Genomic DNA, 16,468 nt, shown 5'->3' on the forward strand with positions numbered 1-16,468 from the left:
GATATTTCATCCTAGAACCCCTGTAGAGAAACACAAACAGGATTAGTGGTGCCCGAATCAATGACAAGTGTTCTATCGAATCCTCCACTAAAGAAGCTTTTATCAAAAATAATTTCATACCTTTGCCTTCAGTGGATAGGTATTCCTCCCACTCTCTATAGTTTTCCTTGAAGTTCCCTTTCTTGCTGTAGGAGAAGCATTTAGGCATGGGTAAGTCTTTAGGCTTTCTGGTTCTCTTCCTTTCCACTTGAGGTGGCCTAGGGACCTTAGCCTTGCCTTTCTTAGCGTGCTCGAAACATACCTGGTTCGGCCACTCACACACTCAATAATTTGGCTATTAAGACAATCTAACCAACAAGCTAATTTATCATATATAGTATGATATTTAACATTTTCAAACAATTTTATAAGTTTAAGACCTACACTTTATTTTTCACTACCTCGCAGTACACTAGCGAATCTTTCAACTTTCATTAATAAATCCTTAAGCAAACCTAAACCAAAATTCAATATAAATTCAATCAATTTAGCATTAAACCAGCCCCTAAATACCCACTTATGAGTTCAAACCAATCGTTTAAATTATAACTATTTTATGCATCCGAACTAGTTTGATTCCTTACACTGTATCGATGCAGAGTCCTTACATTGTATCGATGCAAACCGTACGTACAACCGTTCTTCGCCTTTATGGATGATTTAGGGCGTTTGGGTCAGCACCTAATTCAATAATATACTAGAAAATAAGTAGCTAATTAATTATTAAATTCCTTCATTTAATCAATTCATAACCTTTACCCAACAACCATGTCGAAATAACAAACTAGTTGCCCTTAATTACACTTACGCTTAATGATTTGTGGGATCCGATTGACCAATCGATCAAGAACGTTTTTCCTTAATTGAAATGGGTTTAAAAGCTGATTAGGAGGGTTAAAGAACTCAAATTAATGCTGGAAAAATATAGGAGAGAACCAAGAAACAAAACAGCCCCCTTACTTGCACATAGGCGTACGCACCACCACCCACAGTGGCCAAAATTGTGGCTGAATTTTAAAATGGTTTGAGGTCTCTTTAAAATCTGAAAAAAATACCTTTGAAATAATTTAAAATCCCTCAAATTCTAGATCTAGAAATTTTTGTTTTTAATTGACAAAATTAATCAAGAAATTGAAGAGAAAAGAGACCTTACCCAAGCTAGTCGAGAGAAACGATAATCGCACTTTCTTGGCAATGTTCGGGATCGATCTTGGAGTTCAAGATTTCAGATTTGGGGATGATTTTAATGAGGAAAAATGAAAGTAATATGGTGGGTAATATGTTAGCAAATGCTGTGGCAAAAAGAAAAAAAGAAAGAGATAGTAAAACTAGGTGTAGGCGACGACAACAATGGAGGAAAGGAAAAAAAATTAAAATCAAAGAGAAGGAGAAGAGGAGAGGAACGGCTAGGGAAACGAGGAGGATGATTAAAGGATGATTATTAGAAAAATTAATATTTATACCTAGGTTAACTAGGCTTGGATGGCCCACACATTAAAATAAGGGGTTTTTGTCAAAAAATTAAATTATTTGCATGAGAATGGAATTTGAGTTAAGACCTCATGGATAAATTCACTAATGTTTAACTATAATCCAATAACTCATTCTTGATATAATTTTGAAATATTTATTTTAAAAAAAAGACATGTCACAAACTAGGGTTTAAGGCAAAATTTGCAAAATAATAAAAATGGTGAGAGAAAAGGGATTTGAACTTGGGTTTTAAGGAACATTTCACTAACACTTAACCAACAAACCAATACCTTATTTATTTCCTAAAATGCATAGATAAATTTCAAAAATCTAGGCATAACCACTTTCTCTCGATTCACAAACTCGATTCTACTAACCCATGATTTTTGGGATGTTACAATTCTCCCTTCTTTAAAGAAATTTTGTCCTCAAAATTTTCTTATTCACAAAATCTATTACCCCTTTTCCTTCAAGCCGGGCCACCAAGCTTTCGTGTGCAACTCTAATTCTAGCACAATTCCAGACAATACATCTCATTACATTCCCAACATATATCTTGCAGATCTAATTACAGAAACGTTACTAACAAATTCCTTTACTCGAATTCCTTATTTTAACAAAAACTCTACTAGATTACGCTTACCACAATATCTACAATTTGAAACCTTAGCTGATCTAATAGTTTCTCCAATAATAACTGCTACAACCTTTCATTGAGGTCTGGCTCCTCTGGCCAACTTTAAAGGTCGCGAATTTGGACTAGTAGAAGCTGACTTTCTCTTTTTTTGAACTTTAACCTTTTCCCTTCTCTTACACACTAAGCATTTACTCTCTCTCTCCACATTAGTCCTTTTAACCATAATCTTGAAAACTTTTTCTAGGACTCCCAATATCGCTTGGGACATTGCATCATCCCCAACATCCTAGTTTTCACCTTCAGAAGTAGGTGCAATAACAATGTCATTCATCTCAATTTTAGGCACAATTCCTTGAGAAGCAAATGACTTAACCTACCAGCTCAACCCTGAGCGCCATGGTTCCTCATTCTACGATTGTTCATTATGTATCTTATGGTCTTAAATTTGATCTACAATTTGAAAAAAAAAAATCAATAGCTAACTTTAACCAATTTTCAATTTCCTATCTTACAATTTCAAAGAAAAATTAAATACTAACTATTTTAGTTCTACGTCTACAGTAATACACCTCAAGTGTTTACCTATAACATAATAGTATCTTTTCTATGGCAACCGATATCGAAGTCTCGGACCTGATTTTCTTTGTAGAATATCATTTTCAAAACTTTTTATGGCTTGTTTTTCCCTAACTTCCCCTTTTTCATGTTTGTATGCATGCCGACTTATTTAAGTAGATTTAAAAACACAGTCCGAGATTTTGAACTAAGGCTCTGATACCACTAAATGTAACCTCCAAAAGCCAGCCTAGACGTTATGGCTAGATTGAGAATGCTACATTAGCCACCAAAATGGCTAAGCTAACTTATGTTACTTTTTAAGACTTTAAATAAACTCATTTTAGAGAAAACCGTAGTTGTACTTTGAGTTAGCTTAAAAGCATTCATTCACTAGGTCGTGTATGATTAGGATTCATTTTCTTGTTGATAGTGTTGTTTTAGAAAAACCGTTTTCTTGTCGCTCTTCTTTAAAGAAAAACTTGAAGTTAAACTAATGCAGCGGAAAAACTATTTTTCAAGTCATTTTGGAAAATTAGTTGCCTTATCGATTTGTTTTACAAAAATAGTTCCTTTGCAATGTACTGGAAACTAAGGAGCAATATCAAATTTTACTTAAGCCCGATATTAGCCATTATTCGGTTATTATGCTTGAGTAATTCAAGTATGCAAAAATCCCCAAAAGAAAGGTTACCAAGCCACAGATAAGAAATAATTAAAAATTACAAGCCAAAACCAACAAAGACTAATTAATACTTATTTAAAAAAATAATCTGAGATCTAAGGTGATTCTCCGAATCTTGAGTTCGGTCCTAATTTTGAGGTTTACATGAAAATTTAAACACTATTGGGGTTGAGCTTATGAAAACTCAGTGTGAGCTAAACAATTATTTAAATAGACATAAATATCAAATAGAGATAAACAGATTAGCTTTAGCAGAAGAAAACAAAACCATCAGAGGATTTTCATATCATTACATAGTCATTATCAAATTAATTTTAAATATTGTATGAGCATGGGACATCATTCATTTGAGAAACAATCATTAATTTTGATACCATTCAATACAACACAATATAATATGTAGTATAAATCAATAACATTCAAATATGTCGTGAGCATGATGCAATGCAAAAAGGTTCCTACCCATACCATCCACTGCACACCATGAGTTCCTTAGAATCGTCTGCCAAACTCCAAAACATTATGAGCATAGCTCCATATGGTAAAACCACCAAATAATCAATAAAGCAGAAAATCTACCGAATATCAAATAGTGCGATACAATCGCCAATAACATATAATATGTGATAAAATCGCCAATCCCCTCTGTAGTCTAGGTGCAGTGCACTGACTATGAATAATGCAGACTTAATATGCCACTAGTACTCCACGAAACTCCTCCACCAACCACAAAATCCCAACCCAATGCATATGCAATATATCACACAATCTCATACATAATCATATCTCAATACATTTCACATTCATTTGACATGCTCATTATGTCCTCAATAATCACATATTTTCAGTAAATGGAACAATGTTCTAATATTTCAAATTACCATTGTGTTGGTATCAATCAATATCGTTCAATTTCACTACTTTAAGGATTTTCATTGTGCATAAATAACACCCTTTTCAGTACACAATATAACAAATATCTCATGCATTTAAAATCATACATAAGGTTAATATCTCAACACATTATATCATTCAGTCAAACATTCTCATATCTCATAACTCAAATATACAATTACAAACTCAATCAAACATCCATACTATCAAACTAGCAATTTTGCCAACATGTCAATCTTTTAAGGCTCGAAACATACCTGGTACAGCCACTCACAAAATCAATAATTTGGCTATTAAGACAATCCAACCAGCAAGCTAATTTATCATATATAACATGATATTTAACATTTTCAAACAATTTTATGAGTTTAGGATCCACACCTTACTTTTCGCTTCCTCGCAGCACACTAGCGAATCTTTCAATTTTCCTTAATAATTCTTTAAACGAACCTAAACCAAAATTTAGTATAAATTCAATCAATTTACATTAAAACATCCCCCAAACACCCGCTTATGATTTCAAACCAATCGCTGAAATTATAGCTATTTTATGAAACCAAACTAGTTAGATTCATTACACTGTATCGATGCAAACCGTATGTACAATTGTTCTTCGCTTTTGCGGATGATTTGGGGCATTTGGGTCAGCACCTAATTCAATAATATATTGAAAAATCAGTATCTAATTAATTATTAAATTCCTTCGTTTAATCAATTCATAACCTTTACCTAACAACTATGTCAAAATTAAAAAACTAGTTACCCTTAATTGCAGTTACGCTTCATGATTTGTGGGATCCAAATGGCCAATAGATCAAGAACGTTTTTATATAATTGAAATGGGTTTAAAAGATGATTAGGAGGGTTCAAGAACTCAAATTAATGATGGAAAAATATAGGCAAGAACCAAGAAACAAAACAGCCCCTTACTTGCACATAGGCGCATGCACCACCACTCGCGGTGGCCAAAATTTTGGCTGAATTTTAAAATGGTTTGAGATCTCATTAAAATCTGAAAAAAAAAATCCTTTGAAATCATTTAAAATCCCTAAAATTCTATATCTGGAAATTTTGGTTATTAATTGACAAAATTAATCAAGAAATTGAAGAGAAAAGAGGCCTTACCCAAGCTAGTCAAGAGAAACGACAATTGCACTTTCTTAGCAATGTTTGGGATCGATCTTGGAGTTCAAAATTTCAGATTTGGGGCTTATTTTAATGAGGAAAAATGAAATAAATATGGTGGGTAATATGTTAACAAATCTTGTGGAAAAAAGAAAAAAAAAGAAAGAGATAGTAAAACTAGGTGTAGGTTACGACAACAATGGAGGAAAGGAAAAAAATTAAAATTCAAGAGAAAGAGAGGAGGAAAGGAACAACTAGGGCAACGAGGAGGATGATTAAAGGCTGATTATTAGTGAAAAATTAATATTTATAGCTAGGTTAACTAGGTTTGGATGGGCCATACATTAAAACAAGGGGTTTTTGTCAAAAAATTAAATTATTTGCATGGGAATGGAATTGAAGTTAGGACCTCAATGATAAATTCACTAATGTTTAACGATCAATCCAATAACTCAATTTTGATATAATTTTGAAATATTTATTTTAAAAAAAAGATATGTCACAAATTAGGGTTTAAGGCAAAATTTTCAAAATAATAAAAATGGTAGAGAGAAGGGATTTGAACTTGGGTTTCAAGGAACATTTCACTAACACTTAACCAACAAACCAACACCTCATTTATTTCCTAAAATGCATAGATAAATTTCAAAAATTAAGGCATGTCCACTCTCTCTCGATTTATAAACCTGATTCTATAAACCTGATTCACACCCTAGATGTTTTACCATACCTTGCAACATTGGAGTAACTTATTGGGGTAAGGCACTATGCAATTTGGGTGTGGGCATTAACTTGATTCCCATGTCCATATTTAGAAAGTTTGAGATAGGTGAAGTTAGACCTACTACGGTCACACTTCAGTTAGTAGATCGATCTTTATTACATCCAAAAGAAAAAACTGAGGATGTATTGGTATATGTAGATAAATTTATTTTTCCTGTTGACTTTATTATTTTAGACTTTGAAGCAGAAAAGGAGGTGCCAATCATTCTAGAAAGGCCTTTCCTAGCAACTAGAAGGACCCTTATTGATATGCAGAAGGATGAGCTTACCATGCGTGTTCAGGACGATTAGGTAGCATTTAATGTTTTTAAATCTATACGATTTCCTGATGTAATTAATGAGTGTTCTACAATATCTGAGTTAGAAGATTTAGCTGTAGAATGGGAAATCAACTCAGTTGAGTGCCCATTAGAGCAAGTTTTGATGTCAGACCCTCCAAGTGATGAAGAGGGGGAGGAATACTTACCTTTGCTAGAAGCTAACTAGAACGGATTTAATCCGCGATCCCGTTTTGAATCTTTAGAATTAGAGAACAAAGACTATGTTCAATAAAAAAAGTCGATGAAGAGTCACCTAACTTGGAACTTAAGGTACTTCATTCACATTTAAAATATGTTTATTTAGGTGATGCCTCTAATTTTCCTGTGATTGTTTCAGCTTAACTAACTAAAGAATAGGAAGAGAAACTCATTCTAGTGTTGAAACAATTTAAAAAGGCTATCGGATGGACCATAGCTGATATTTGTGGTATTAGTCTATCCATGTGCATGCATAAAATCATCCTAGAAGATGGCCAGAAAGGGACGATTGATTGAAAACGGAGACTAAACCTTATTATGAAGGATGTGGTAAACAAAGAAATTATTAAGTGATTAGATGTGAGTATAATTTACACCATCTCAGATAGTTCATGGGTAAGTCTGGTCTAGTGTGTGCTAAAGAAAGGAGGCATTACGGTCGTAAGAATGAAAATAACGAGTTGATACTGACTAGAACGGTTACAGGATGAAAAATTTGCATAGATTACCGAAAATGAAATACGGCGACTCGGAAAGATCACTTTTCTTTACCATTATTAGATCAGATGTTGGATAGACTTACGGGGAAAAACTAGTACTATTTTTTAGACGGGTACTTAGGGTACAATCTGATCACAGTAGCACTAGACGATCAACATAAAACAATATTCACATGCCCGTACGGTACATTAGCATTTATACTCATGCCATTTTGTTTATGTAATGCACCTACTACATTTCAAAGATGTATGATGGCTACTTTTACTGACATTGTGGAAAAGTTTTTGGAAGTTTTTATGGATGATTTTTTAGTGTTTGAAGACACTTACAATGATTGCTTAGCCAATATAGCCAAGGTACTACGGCGGTGCAAAGAAACAAACCTTGCACTCAATTGGGAAAAGTGTCATTTCATGGTATGAGAAGGTATTGTTTTGGGGCATTAAATAACGAAACAAGGGATCAAGGAAGAAAAAGCCAAGGTAGATGTTATTGAGAAACTCCCACCTCCAACATCTGTAAAGGGTGTTAGGAGCTTTTTAATACATGCTAGATTCTGTCGAAGATTCATCAAAGACTTCTCTAAAATTGCTAAACCTTTATGCAAATTATTAGAGTCATTCAACTTTGATGACGAATGTTTGAGAGCTTTTAATGACTTGAAGAATCGGTTAGTTTTGACACCCATTAACGTCACACCAGATTGGGAATTGCCATTTGAATTAATATGTGACTCAAGTGACTTCGTGGTAGGAGCTGTAAGGAACAAAGCTTGCCATCCCATCTACTATACAAGTCGGACTCTGACAAGAGCACAACTAAATTATACAGTAATAGAGAAATAGTTACTTGCTATTGTATTTTCTTTTGAGAAGTTTCAATCTTATCTTGTAGGTACCAAAGTGACTGTCTATACAGATTATTCGGCAATTAAATATTTACTTGCCAAGAAAGATGCCAAGCCAAGGTTGATCTGATGGGTACTTCTACTTCAAGAGTTTGATCTAGAAATTAAAGATCAAAGAGATAGAAAACCAAGTAGTAGATCACTTATCTAGTTGGGATCCGCAAGAAGGAAATTATCCACTTACACCCATCCAGGAGACATTCTCGGATGAACACATATTTAAGGTAAATCACGTCCATAACACCCATTGGTTTGCTGATTTTGCTAACTATTTAGCTTGTGATTTGATGCCACTTGATAAGACGTATCAACAAAGGAAAAGTTTGTTCATAATGTGAAGTACTATTTCTGGGAAGAGCCATACCTATTCAAAAAGTGCACAGATCAATTGATCAAGAGATGCGTGGAAAAAAAATAAGGTACATAAGATTTTATATCATTGCTACACAGCTTGAAGTGGGGGAGACTTCAGAGGATAATGTACTGTAGCCAAAGTATTGCAAGTCAGATTCTTTTAGCCAACTTTATTCAAAGATGTGTGTGCCTATGTAAAGAGTTGTGATCGATGCCAGAGGTTTGAAAACATCACCAATAGAATTGAGATGTCTCGAACAAACATCATTGAGGTAGAATTATTCGATGTTTGGGGTATTGACTTTCTTGGTCCTTTCCCTCCTACTTTTGGTCACAAGTATATATTTGTAGCGGTAGACTATGTATCTAAGTGGGCTAAAGCCAAGGCATATCCAATGAACAATGCCAAGGTTGTAATGTAATTTTTGCAAAAACATATGTCCACAAGATTTGGAAATCCTAGGGCTATCATAAGTGATCAGGGGTCCCATTTTGTGAACAAGTGGTTAAAATGATTGCTCGATAGACATGGAGTGAAGCACAAGGTTGCCATGGCTTACCATCCACGGATGAATGAGCAAGCTGAATTGGCGAACAAAGAAATAAAAGGTATACTTGAGAAGGTAGTTTGTCCATATCGACGAGATTGGTCCAAAAAACTTGATGATGCTTTATGGGCCCACAGGACAGCATACAAAACACCATTAGAGATGTATCATTATCGGTTGGTTTTTGGGAAAGCCTGTCATTTGCCCTTGGAGTTAGAACATAAAGCATACTGGGCTTTCCAACAGCTTAACTTGGATCTTAAGCTTGCTAAAGAGAAACGAATGCTTCAACTTAATGAGTTGGAAGAATTCCAAATGTTCTCATATGAAAATGTCAAATTATACAAGGAGAGGTTGAAAAAATGGCATGACAAGCACATTCGAGTTTGACAATTTGAAGCAGGTTAGCAAGTTTTGTTGTTCAATTCCATATTAAGGTTCTTTCTAGTTAAGTTAAAATAACGTTGGTCTGGTCCCATCACTATTCATCAAGTTTTCCTATATGGGGTTATTGAACTGCATAGTAAGGGAGGTAATTTCAGAGTTAACGCTCAGCGCTTGAAACATTATTCGGGGATAAAATTGAGCAGGATAAAACCTTATTCATTTTATTGGATAACTATTTTTTTTCTTTAAAATAAATGACTTAGACTATATTTTCTAGATTAGTATGTTAGAATAAATTATGTCTAGGAGATTGGAACTTAAATGAGACTGCTTGTGACCCTTCCAATCTTTCCTCGAAATTAATTTTAACATAATCTTCCAAGAAAATATTTCCTATGTGACAAAATAATTTTTTAATTTTTTTGAATAAAAGGGTTGATTTTGATCCAATTTTTAGTTTGCACTCATTTTCAAATTATCTTTAAGTCTGAGTACTTAATTGAATTATTTGCAATAATTGCCTAGCCTTTTGTAAATATTGAAATTAGTTGTATTTTTCTATAAATATTTTAAAACAACTAAAATAAAGTTTTTAATTATTATTTTAATAAATAAGATGATAATAACTAATATATAATTATTTCATATAATATATATTAATTGTTATTGATCCTATATAGCATTAGAATTGCTTAGTATTTTATCACTATTTTATTTAAGAGTTCTTTTTTAATAAATAAGATAATATCAAGTAAGATATTATATACTTTATATTATATTTTAATTTTTATTGTCTTTATATAAGATTAGGAGTTATAGTATTTATTATTATTATTATTATTATTATTATTATTATTATTATTACGTATAGTTTGAGTTATACTACTTTCTTCTGTCACTATAAATATCACCACCCTCCTCCCTCATTCAAATCACTTACCAAACCATCAACTCCACCTTCCCAAACACCTTCTCCACCGTCGGCCTTAGCACCTCCCATCCTCCAAACTCCCTAGTGTCGCAACCTTCATCTGCCACCACCACCAGCCGACACTACCAACCTTCATCTTCCAAACTCCCTAGCCGCGCGTGCACAACCAACCTTTCTACCTTGCTCCCTTGCGCACTAGCTCGTGCAACTCCAGCCTCCTCAGTGTGCGTGCTTAGCTCTCTACAGGTGCCATCCCTTGTGCACCTTACTACTCACGCACCAGCCCTTCCACACTGTTGTTGTTCCCTCGACCTTGCACACTACTGCTTCTCGCTTTCTATCGCAAGCGCACCTAGCCCCTTGCACCTCTTCACCTCCACAACCAACACCTAAGGTAGCATCTGACCTCCATTCAACAAACCCTAGCCCGACGTCACCTTACTTCCCATTCATATTATTTTCTTAAGTTCTTATTAATATTTTTACGAAGGTTGCAAGATATTCTTATTAATATTTTTACAAAGGTTGCAAGATATTTTTTTCTTAAATTTTAATTTGATTTAATTATTTAACTTTTCAACTTTATGAATTGTTAATATTTTATGCTAATTACATTTTGGGAAAATATTATTTGTTTCCATCTTATGTGATGCTCAGGTTAAATCATGCCTCGTAAAAGAACTTATGGCTTTGTGTAAGTTGAAGAATCACAAAACAAATTCCACTGTGAAGAAACCAAAGCAGGTACAACAACATTTTCAAAAATCTACAAATGCTCCCAGAAAAAGGTTTTACATTGAAAGATTTCAATAATACTAATTTCATGTCGAGCATTCAACAAGTTGCTGAAGCTTTAAATTGGGAAGTGTTTTGTAAGAAAAGACCAAATGCAGATGAAGAAGTAGTCTATGAATTTTATGCAAATTTGACCTCAAGAAAATTAACAAAAGTTTATGTCCGAGGAATCAAGGTACCAATAAACTCAAACACTATTAATCTAACACCCAAAACCCGGCCTAGACGTTATGTTCGAATCTGACGATGTCACAGGGTAGTGCTTTTTGAAAAATATGTCGTCGCTAAATTCCCTTTTCTACTTAACCATTTTTTTCATTACCTTATGTTAATTTCGAATCGTGTCGTTCGTTCCCAAAACATTATTCATTTACAAATCGTTATTCAATTTCAAAACGTTTTTTTATTGCGAAAGCTTTTAAATAGTTTGCGTATTTGTGGTAATTTTGATAAAACATTAATTTCATTTGAAAACTCGAGTTTTACCTAACACTAGCAGATTGAAATCATAAAACCATATAAAAACCAAATTTAAACTAAATTTCGTAAAGGCCATAATTACAGCAAAATACTCCCAAATAAAAGTAAAATCATAAATAGGTAATAAACAATGTAAATGAAGTCGTGTGGCCACCAATGAGTCCTCCTCCATACTGATCTGCCTATATCTAGGGATTACTTGTACAGATTAAACAAAAAGAGTGAGTTTACGTAAACTCAGTATTTAATTCCCATACAAATGAACAGACAGTAAATAGATAATCACAGTATGGGCTTAAGCCCTTTTTAGTATTAGTATTAGTCCAGCTTGGGCTTTAGCCCATCTCAGTACAAAAACAATCATGTAGTAAGGCTTCAGCCCATCACAGTATCAGTAGTAGTAACAGATATGGAGTCACAAAAATCCTACCCATCCAACCTCTACACACCATCTCCGTCAAACCCTACACTCCATGTAGGGATATAGTCAACCCACCCATCCCTAAATTTCCAGTAGTACCGAATACAGCACTAGATAGTAGTTTGCAGCTGAGCAACCAATAAATTTGGCTTGAGGACTTTCAGTACACTTCCTCCGAATCCCCCCACCCAATATAATAAAAATATACAGATATGACATGCTATAACATAATATCATGCATGTAAACAAGGCATACAGTATCAAATCAGTTGGACATCATCAGACTTAATCATATCAGTCATATAGTCATTTCAGTCAATTAGGGGTCTAGGTAAACTTACCGACCCTACAATAGGTTCACAGTCAACTTGGGTGACACGTGCAACCTTATCAGTCAAACAGAGAAAATGGGCCTATAAGCCCATGATGTTCGCCCGTGTGGCCCACATGACCCAAATTGTCCTTGGTCTTGTGATCCATTTTAATGTAACCCGTGCTAGTTAATTATTCATATGTGTTTCCACTATTTACTTATATGATCCTTCAAAGCTATCTACTTGAGTCACTATTACTAAATTATTTTTATCTTAAGCTAAAGAATTCTGAATTAAGATCCACAAATTTTCCCTAAAACCAAACTCATATATCTTCTTACCATAAAATTTTCAGAATTATTGGTTTAGCCAATAAGTACAGTTTATTCTTTAATATTTCCCCTATTCTATTGTCTAACAGTTTCAATCTTTCTACATTAAAATTAATTATCTTCTCTTATAGAATTCGGATGATGTTCCTGTTTTCTTCTCTTGAAAATAGACTCATTCAAGATTTTAAAATATAAATTCTAACCCATAATTATTTTTATACAATTTTTAATAATTTTCCAAAGTCAGGACAAGGATTCAAATCATTCGACCTGTCTCACTAAAATTCAAATATCTCATGATATGAAATTATTTTTCCTACTTCGTTTCTTCTATGAGAAACTAGACTCAATATATTTAATCTCATACTTTTTTCATCCTTTAATTCGATTTCAAAAATTTATGGTGATTTTTCAAACTTAGCCTACTGTTGCTATCCAAACAGCAACCAATTTCGATTTTTCGCCGAATCCCTTATATTTGTGTTTTGGGTACACACCTGGTATCGTTCTCTGCAAATACACTTCTAAGCACTCCAAGACCTGAAAATCAATAATTAGAGCCCAATTTGGATCACAAACAAAAACTCACAACTAAAAATCGTCTACATCAAAATCGATAGCGAACCTAAACACTTACCGGTAATGAACCGAAATTTTTAACGCTCAATTTGCTTGTGAAGCCGCAACTGATTTTTGATTTTTGCCTAAACCAAGAGAGCCAAAACAATCCTTTTTAGGAACTAGCTAAGAAACGATAAAATAAAGGTTGTCAGATACTTACAGAACGAGTGTATACAATTGCTGGCCGGAAAGTGGGCTAGTAGAAAAACCAAACAGAGAGGGTGGACTAGAGAGCAATAATTTGGCAAAGCAAAGAAGAATAGGACGGCAGAAAAATTGGGAAAAGAGGAGAATGTCAAATTTTGGGAAAAATAAAAACCAAATAGAAAGTTAGATTATATCGATAGCTACCCTATATCCCTAAATTTTCTCCCACTAATCCTACTAACCTACAACCACTCCTGAATCCCAATCTGTCAAAATACTTGTCCATCACTGCACAAAAATAACGCCTACGCTCCAGCATGGATTCGAACTCAAGACCTCATGCAATCAAACACTCCACTTAACCACTAGACCAGCAGGCCCATTCTGTTATTTGATTACCAACTATTAAACTTAAGCCATTTAGGCCAGGTTAAGGCTTTATTTATAAAAATTCTAAAATTTGCCCAATTCATGGCTTGAACTTTGAACCTCCCACACACACCCAGAGCACTTAACCATTGAAGCAGACAAGTACTTATGTTAGATGAGGATACTACTGTCGCATCGCATCCTCAAATTCCCACGTGGCCTCCTCAGAGCTATGATTACGCCAAAGAATCTTGACCAGCGAGATGGATTTCCTTCTTAGAACCTTTACATCATGCTCCAAAATTTGAACTGGCTCCTCCTCAAAGGTTAGATCTGGCCTAACCTCGATCTCCTTAACAGGAACAATATGCGTGGGATCAGAGCGGTAGCGCCTCAACATAGAGATGTAGAACATGTCATGAATCCAATCCAATTTCGGAGGTAACTCCAATTGGTAGGCAACCGGTCCCACACGTTTCAGTATGCAGTAAGGCCCAAGAAACCTAGGGCTCAACTTAACTTTACAACCAAACCTTAGTACCTTCTTCCATGGCGAGACCTTGAGAAAAATGAATCCTCCATAGAATACTCAATCTCTCGACGCTTCATATCGGCGCCAGACTTCTGCCTATCAGATGCCGCTTTGAATAGGTCCCGAATCAGTCTAACTTTATCCTTGGTATCAGAAACTAGTTCAGGGCCCAGAACACACCGCTCACCCAACTCAGTCCAATATGAAAGAGTGCGACACCTACAACCATATAAAACCTCGTAAGGTGCCATTTGGATGCTAGACTGATAGCTGTTGTTATAAGAAAACTCTGCTAGCGGTAAATAATCCTGCCAACTGCCTCAGAAATCAATCACACAACTTCTCAACATATCCCCCAGTATTTGAATCACCCTCTCTGACTGACCGTTAGTCTGAGGATAGAACGCAGTACTAAAGTCCAATCTTGTACCTAGAGCTTCATGTAGCTTCTTCTAGAATCGAGATATGAAGCGAGGATCCCTATCAGATATTATCGAAACCGATACCCTATGCAGTCTTACTATCTCAGACACATACAGTTTAGCCAGCTTCTGCAGAGAGTAGTCAGTACGAATCAGTATGAAGTGGGCAGACTTTGTCAATCGATCCACGATGACCCAAATAGAATCCTTCTTAGTAGATGTGGGGGGTAACCCACTAACGAAGTCCATAGTCAATCTCTCCCACTTCCAAAGCAAAATCTTGACTGGCTGCAACAAACCCGAAGGTAACTGATGCTCAGCCTTAACCTGATGGTATGCCAGACACTTAGCCACAAATTCGGTAACCTCTCGCTTAAAACCTGGCCACCAGTATAACTCACGAAGGTCGCGGTACATCTTATTTCCTCAAGGATGCATAGCATAAGGGCTACTATGTGTCTCTCGCAGTATAGACTGCCTCAATTCAGTATCTTTTGATACACAGATTCTCTCACGAAAATAGAGTACCCCTTCGCTATTCAGTCCAAAATCCTTGGTATTCCCACTCTCAACCTGTCGAAAATGAAGTCCCAACGACTCATCCTCTTTCTGCTTACCCTTAATCTACTCTATCCATGTCAGTTTAACCTGTAGTTCAGCCAACAGACTACCATTATCAAATAAACTAAGGCGAGCAAACATCGCCCTCAGGTCAGTCATAGCTCTATGGCTCAATGCGTCGGCCACCACATTAGCCTTACCAGGGTGGTATTCAATAGTACAGTTGCAGTCCTTCAGCAGCTCAATCCATCTACGTTGCCTAAGATTCAGCTCCTTCTGAGTGAGGAGGTACTTGAGGCTTTTGTGATTAGTGTAAATGATACACTTCTCACCATACAAGTAATGTATCCAGATTTTCAGTGCGAACACTACTGCAGCCAACTCCAAGTCATGCGTTGGATAATTCGCCTCATGAGTCTTAAGCTAACGAGACGCGTACGCTACCACCTTACCCTCTTGTATCAACACATCCAAAACTGACATGTGATCCGTCGCTGTAAACAATAAACTCCATTCCAGACTCTGGCTGACTTAGAACAGGGGCATCAGTCAGTACAGTCTTAAGCTTCTCAAAGCTCTCTTGTTGTGCATCAGTCCAGTTCAACAGCACACCCTTACGTAGCAGCTTAGTCAAGGGTGCTGCAATTAATGAAAAACCCTTTACAAATCATCGATACTATCCCACCAGTCCCAGAAAACTGCAGATCTCAAACACATTCCTAGGCTGCTTTCACTCCAACACAGCCTTAATCTTTCGAGGATCAACTTGAATCCCCTCATTCGAAACTACATGACCAAGAAATGTCTCCTCATGCAGCCAGAACTCACACTTACTAAACTTAGCATAGAGCTATTTTTCCCTCACAGTCTGAAGAACGACTCGAAGGTGTTCATCATGCTTATCCTCAGTCCTCGAGTAAACTAGTATGTCGACGATGAATACCTCCACAAACCAATCCAGGTAAGGCTGGAACACTCGATTCATGAAATCTATGAAAGCTGCCGGTGCATTAGTCAGTCCGAATGGCATCACTAAGAAATTGTAGTGACCATAACGAGTCCTAAATATAGTCTTATGAACATCAACCTCCTTAACCCTTAATTGATGATATCCAGATTGAAGGTCAATCATAGAGA

The 16,468-nt window shown here is 35.5% G+C and overlaps 2 protein-coding genes across 2 annotated transcripts; one reads left to right on the top strand and one right to left on the bottom strand.

Annotated features, from left to right (window-relative positions):
* Positions 1 to 9,022: 9,022 nt before the first annotated feature.
* LOC105787005 (uncharacterized) lies at positions 9,023 to 9,409 on the top strand. The gene has a single exon (XM_012613470.1). The coding sequence runs from the start codon at positions 9,023 to 9,025 to the stop codon at positions 9,407 to 9,409; it is 387 nt and encodes a 128-aa protein (XP_012468924.1).
* Positions 9,410 to 14,000: 4,591 nt separating this feature from the next.
* Positions 14,001 to 15,019, bottom strand: LOC128033178 (uncharacterized). The gene is made up of 3 exons (XM_052621528.1): positions 14,886 to 15,019; positions 14,358 to 14,663; positions 14,001 to 14,208 (listed from the first exon to the last, which is right to left on the bottom strand). Exons 1-3 carry the CDS (start codon positions 15,017 to 15,019, stop codon positions 14,001 to 14,003), a joined length of 648 nt encoding a protein of 215 aa, XP_052477488.1.
* Positions 15,020 to 16,468: the final 1,449 nt, after the last annotated feature.

The sequence above is a fragment of the Gossypium raimondii genome, chromosome 1 (genome assembly GCF_025698545.1).
Source record: "Gossypium raimondii isolate GPD5lz chromosome 1, ASM2569854v1, whole genome shotgun sequence".
NCBI classification, from domain to species: domain Eukaryota; kingdom Viridiplantae; phylum Streptophyta; class Magnoliopsida; order Malvales; family Malvaceae; genus Gossypium; species Gossypium raimondii.

Bases quoted from the DNA above. Each gene is read 5' to 3' on its own strand.
- LOC128033178 (XM_052621528.1), bottom strand. From the start codon at position 15,019: ATGGACTTCGTTAGTGGGTTACCCCCCACATCTACTAAGAAGGATTCT. The intron at 14,664-14,885 runs GTATGTGTCTGA...TTTCTGAGGCAG, and splicing joins CTGCAGAAGCTGGCTAAACT to TTGGCAGGATTATTTACCGC. The intron at 14,209-14,357 runs GTACTAAGGTTT...CTCTATGTTGAG, and splicing joins AGGTCTCGCCATGGAAGAAG to GCGCTACCGCTCTGATCCCA.
- LOC105787005 (XM_012613470.1), top strand. From the start codon at position 9,023: ATGGCTTACCATCCACGGATGAATGAGCAAGCTGAATTGGCGAACAAA.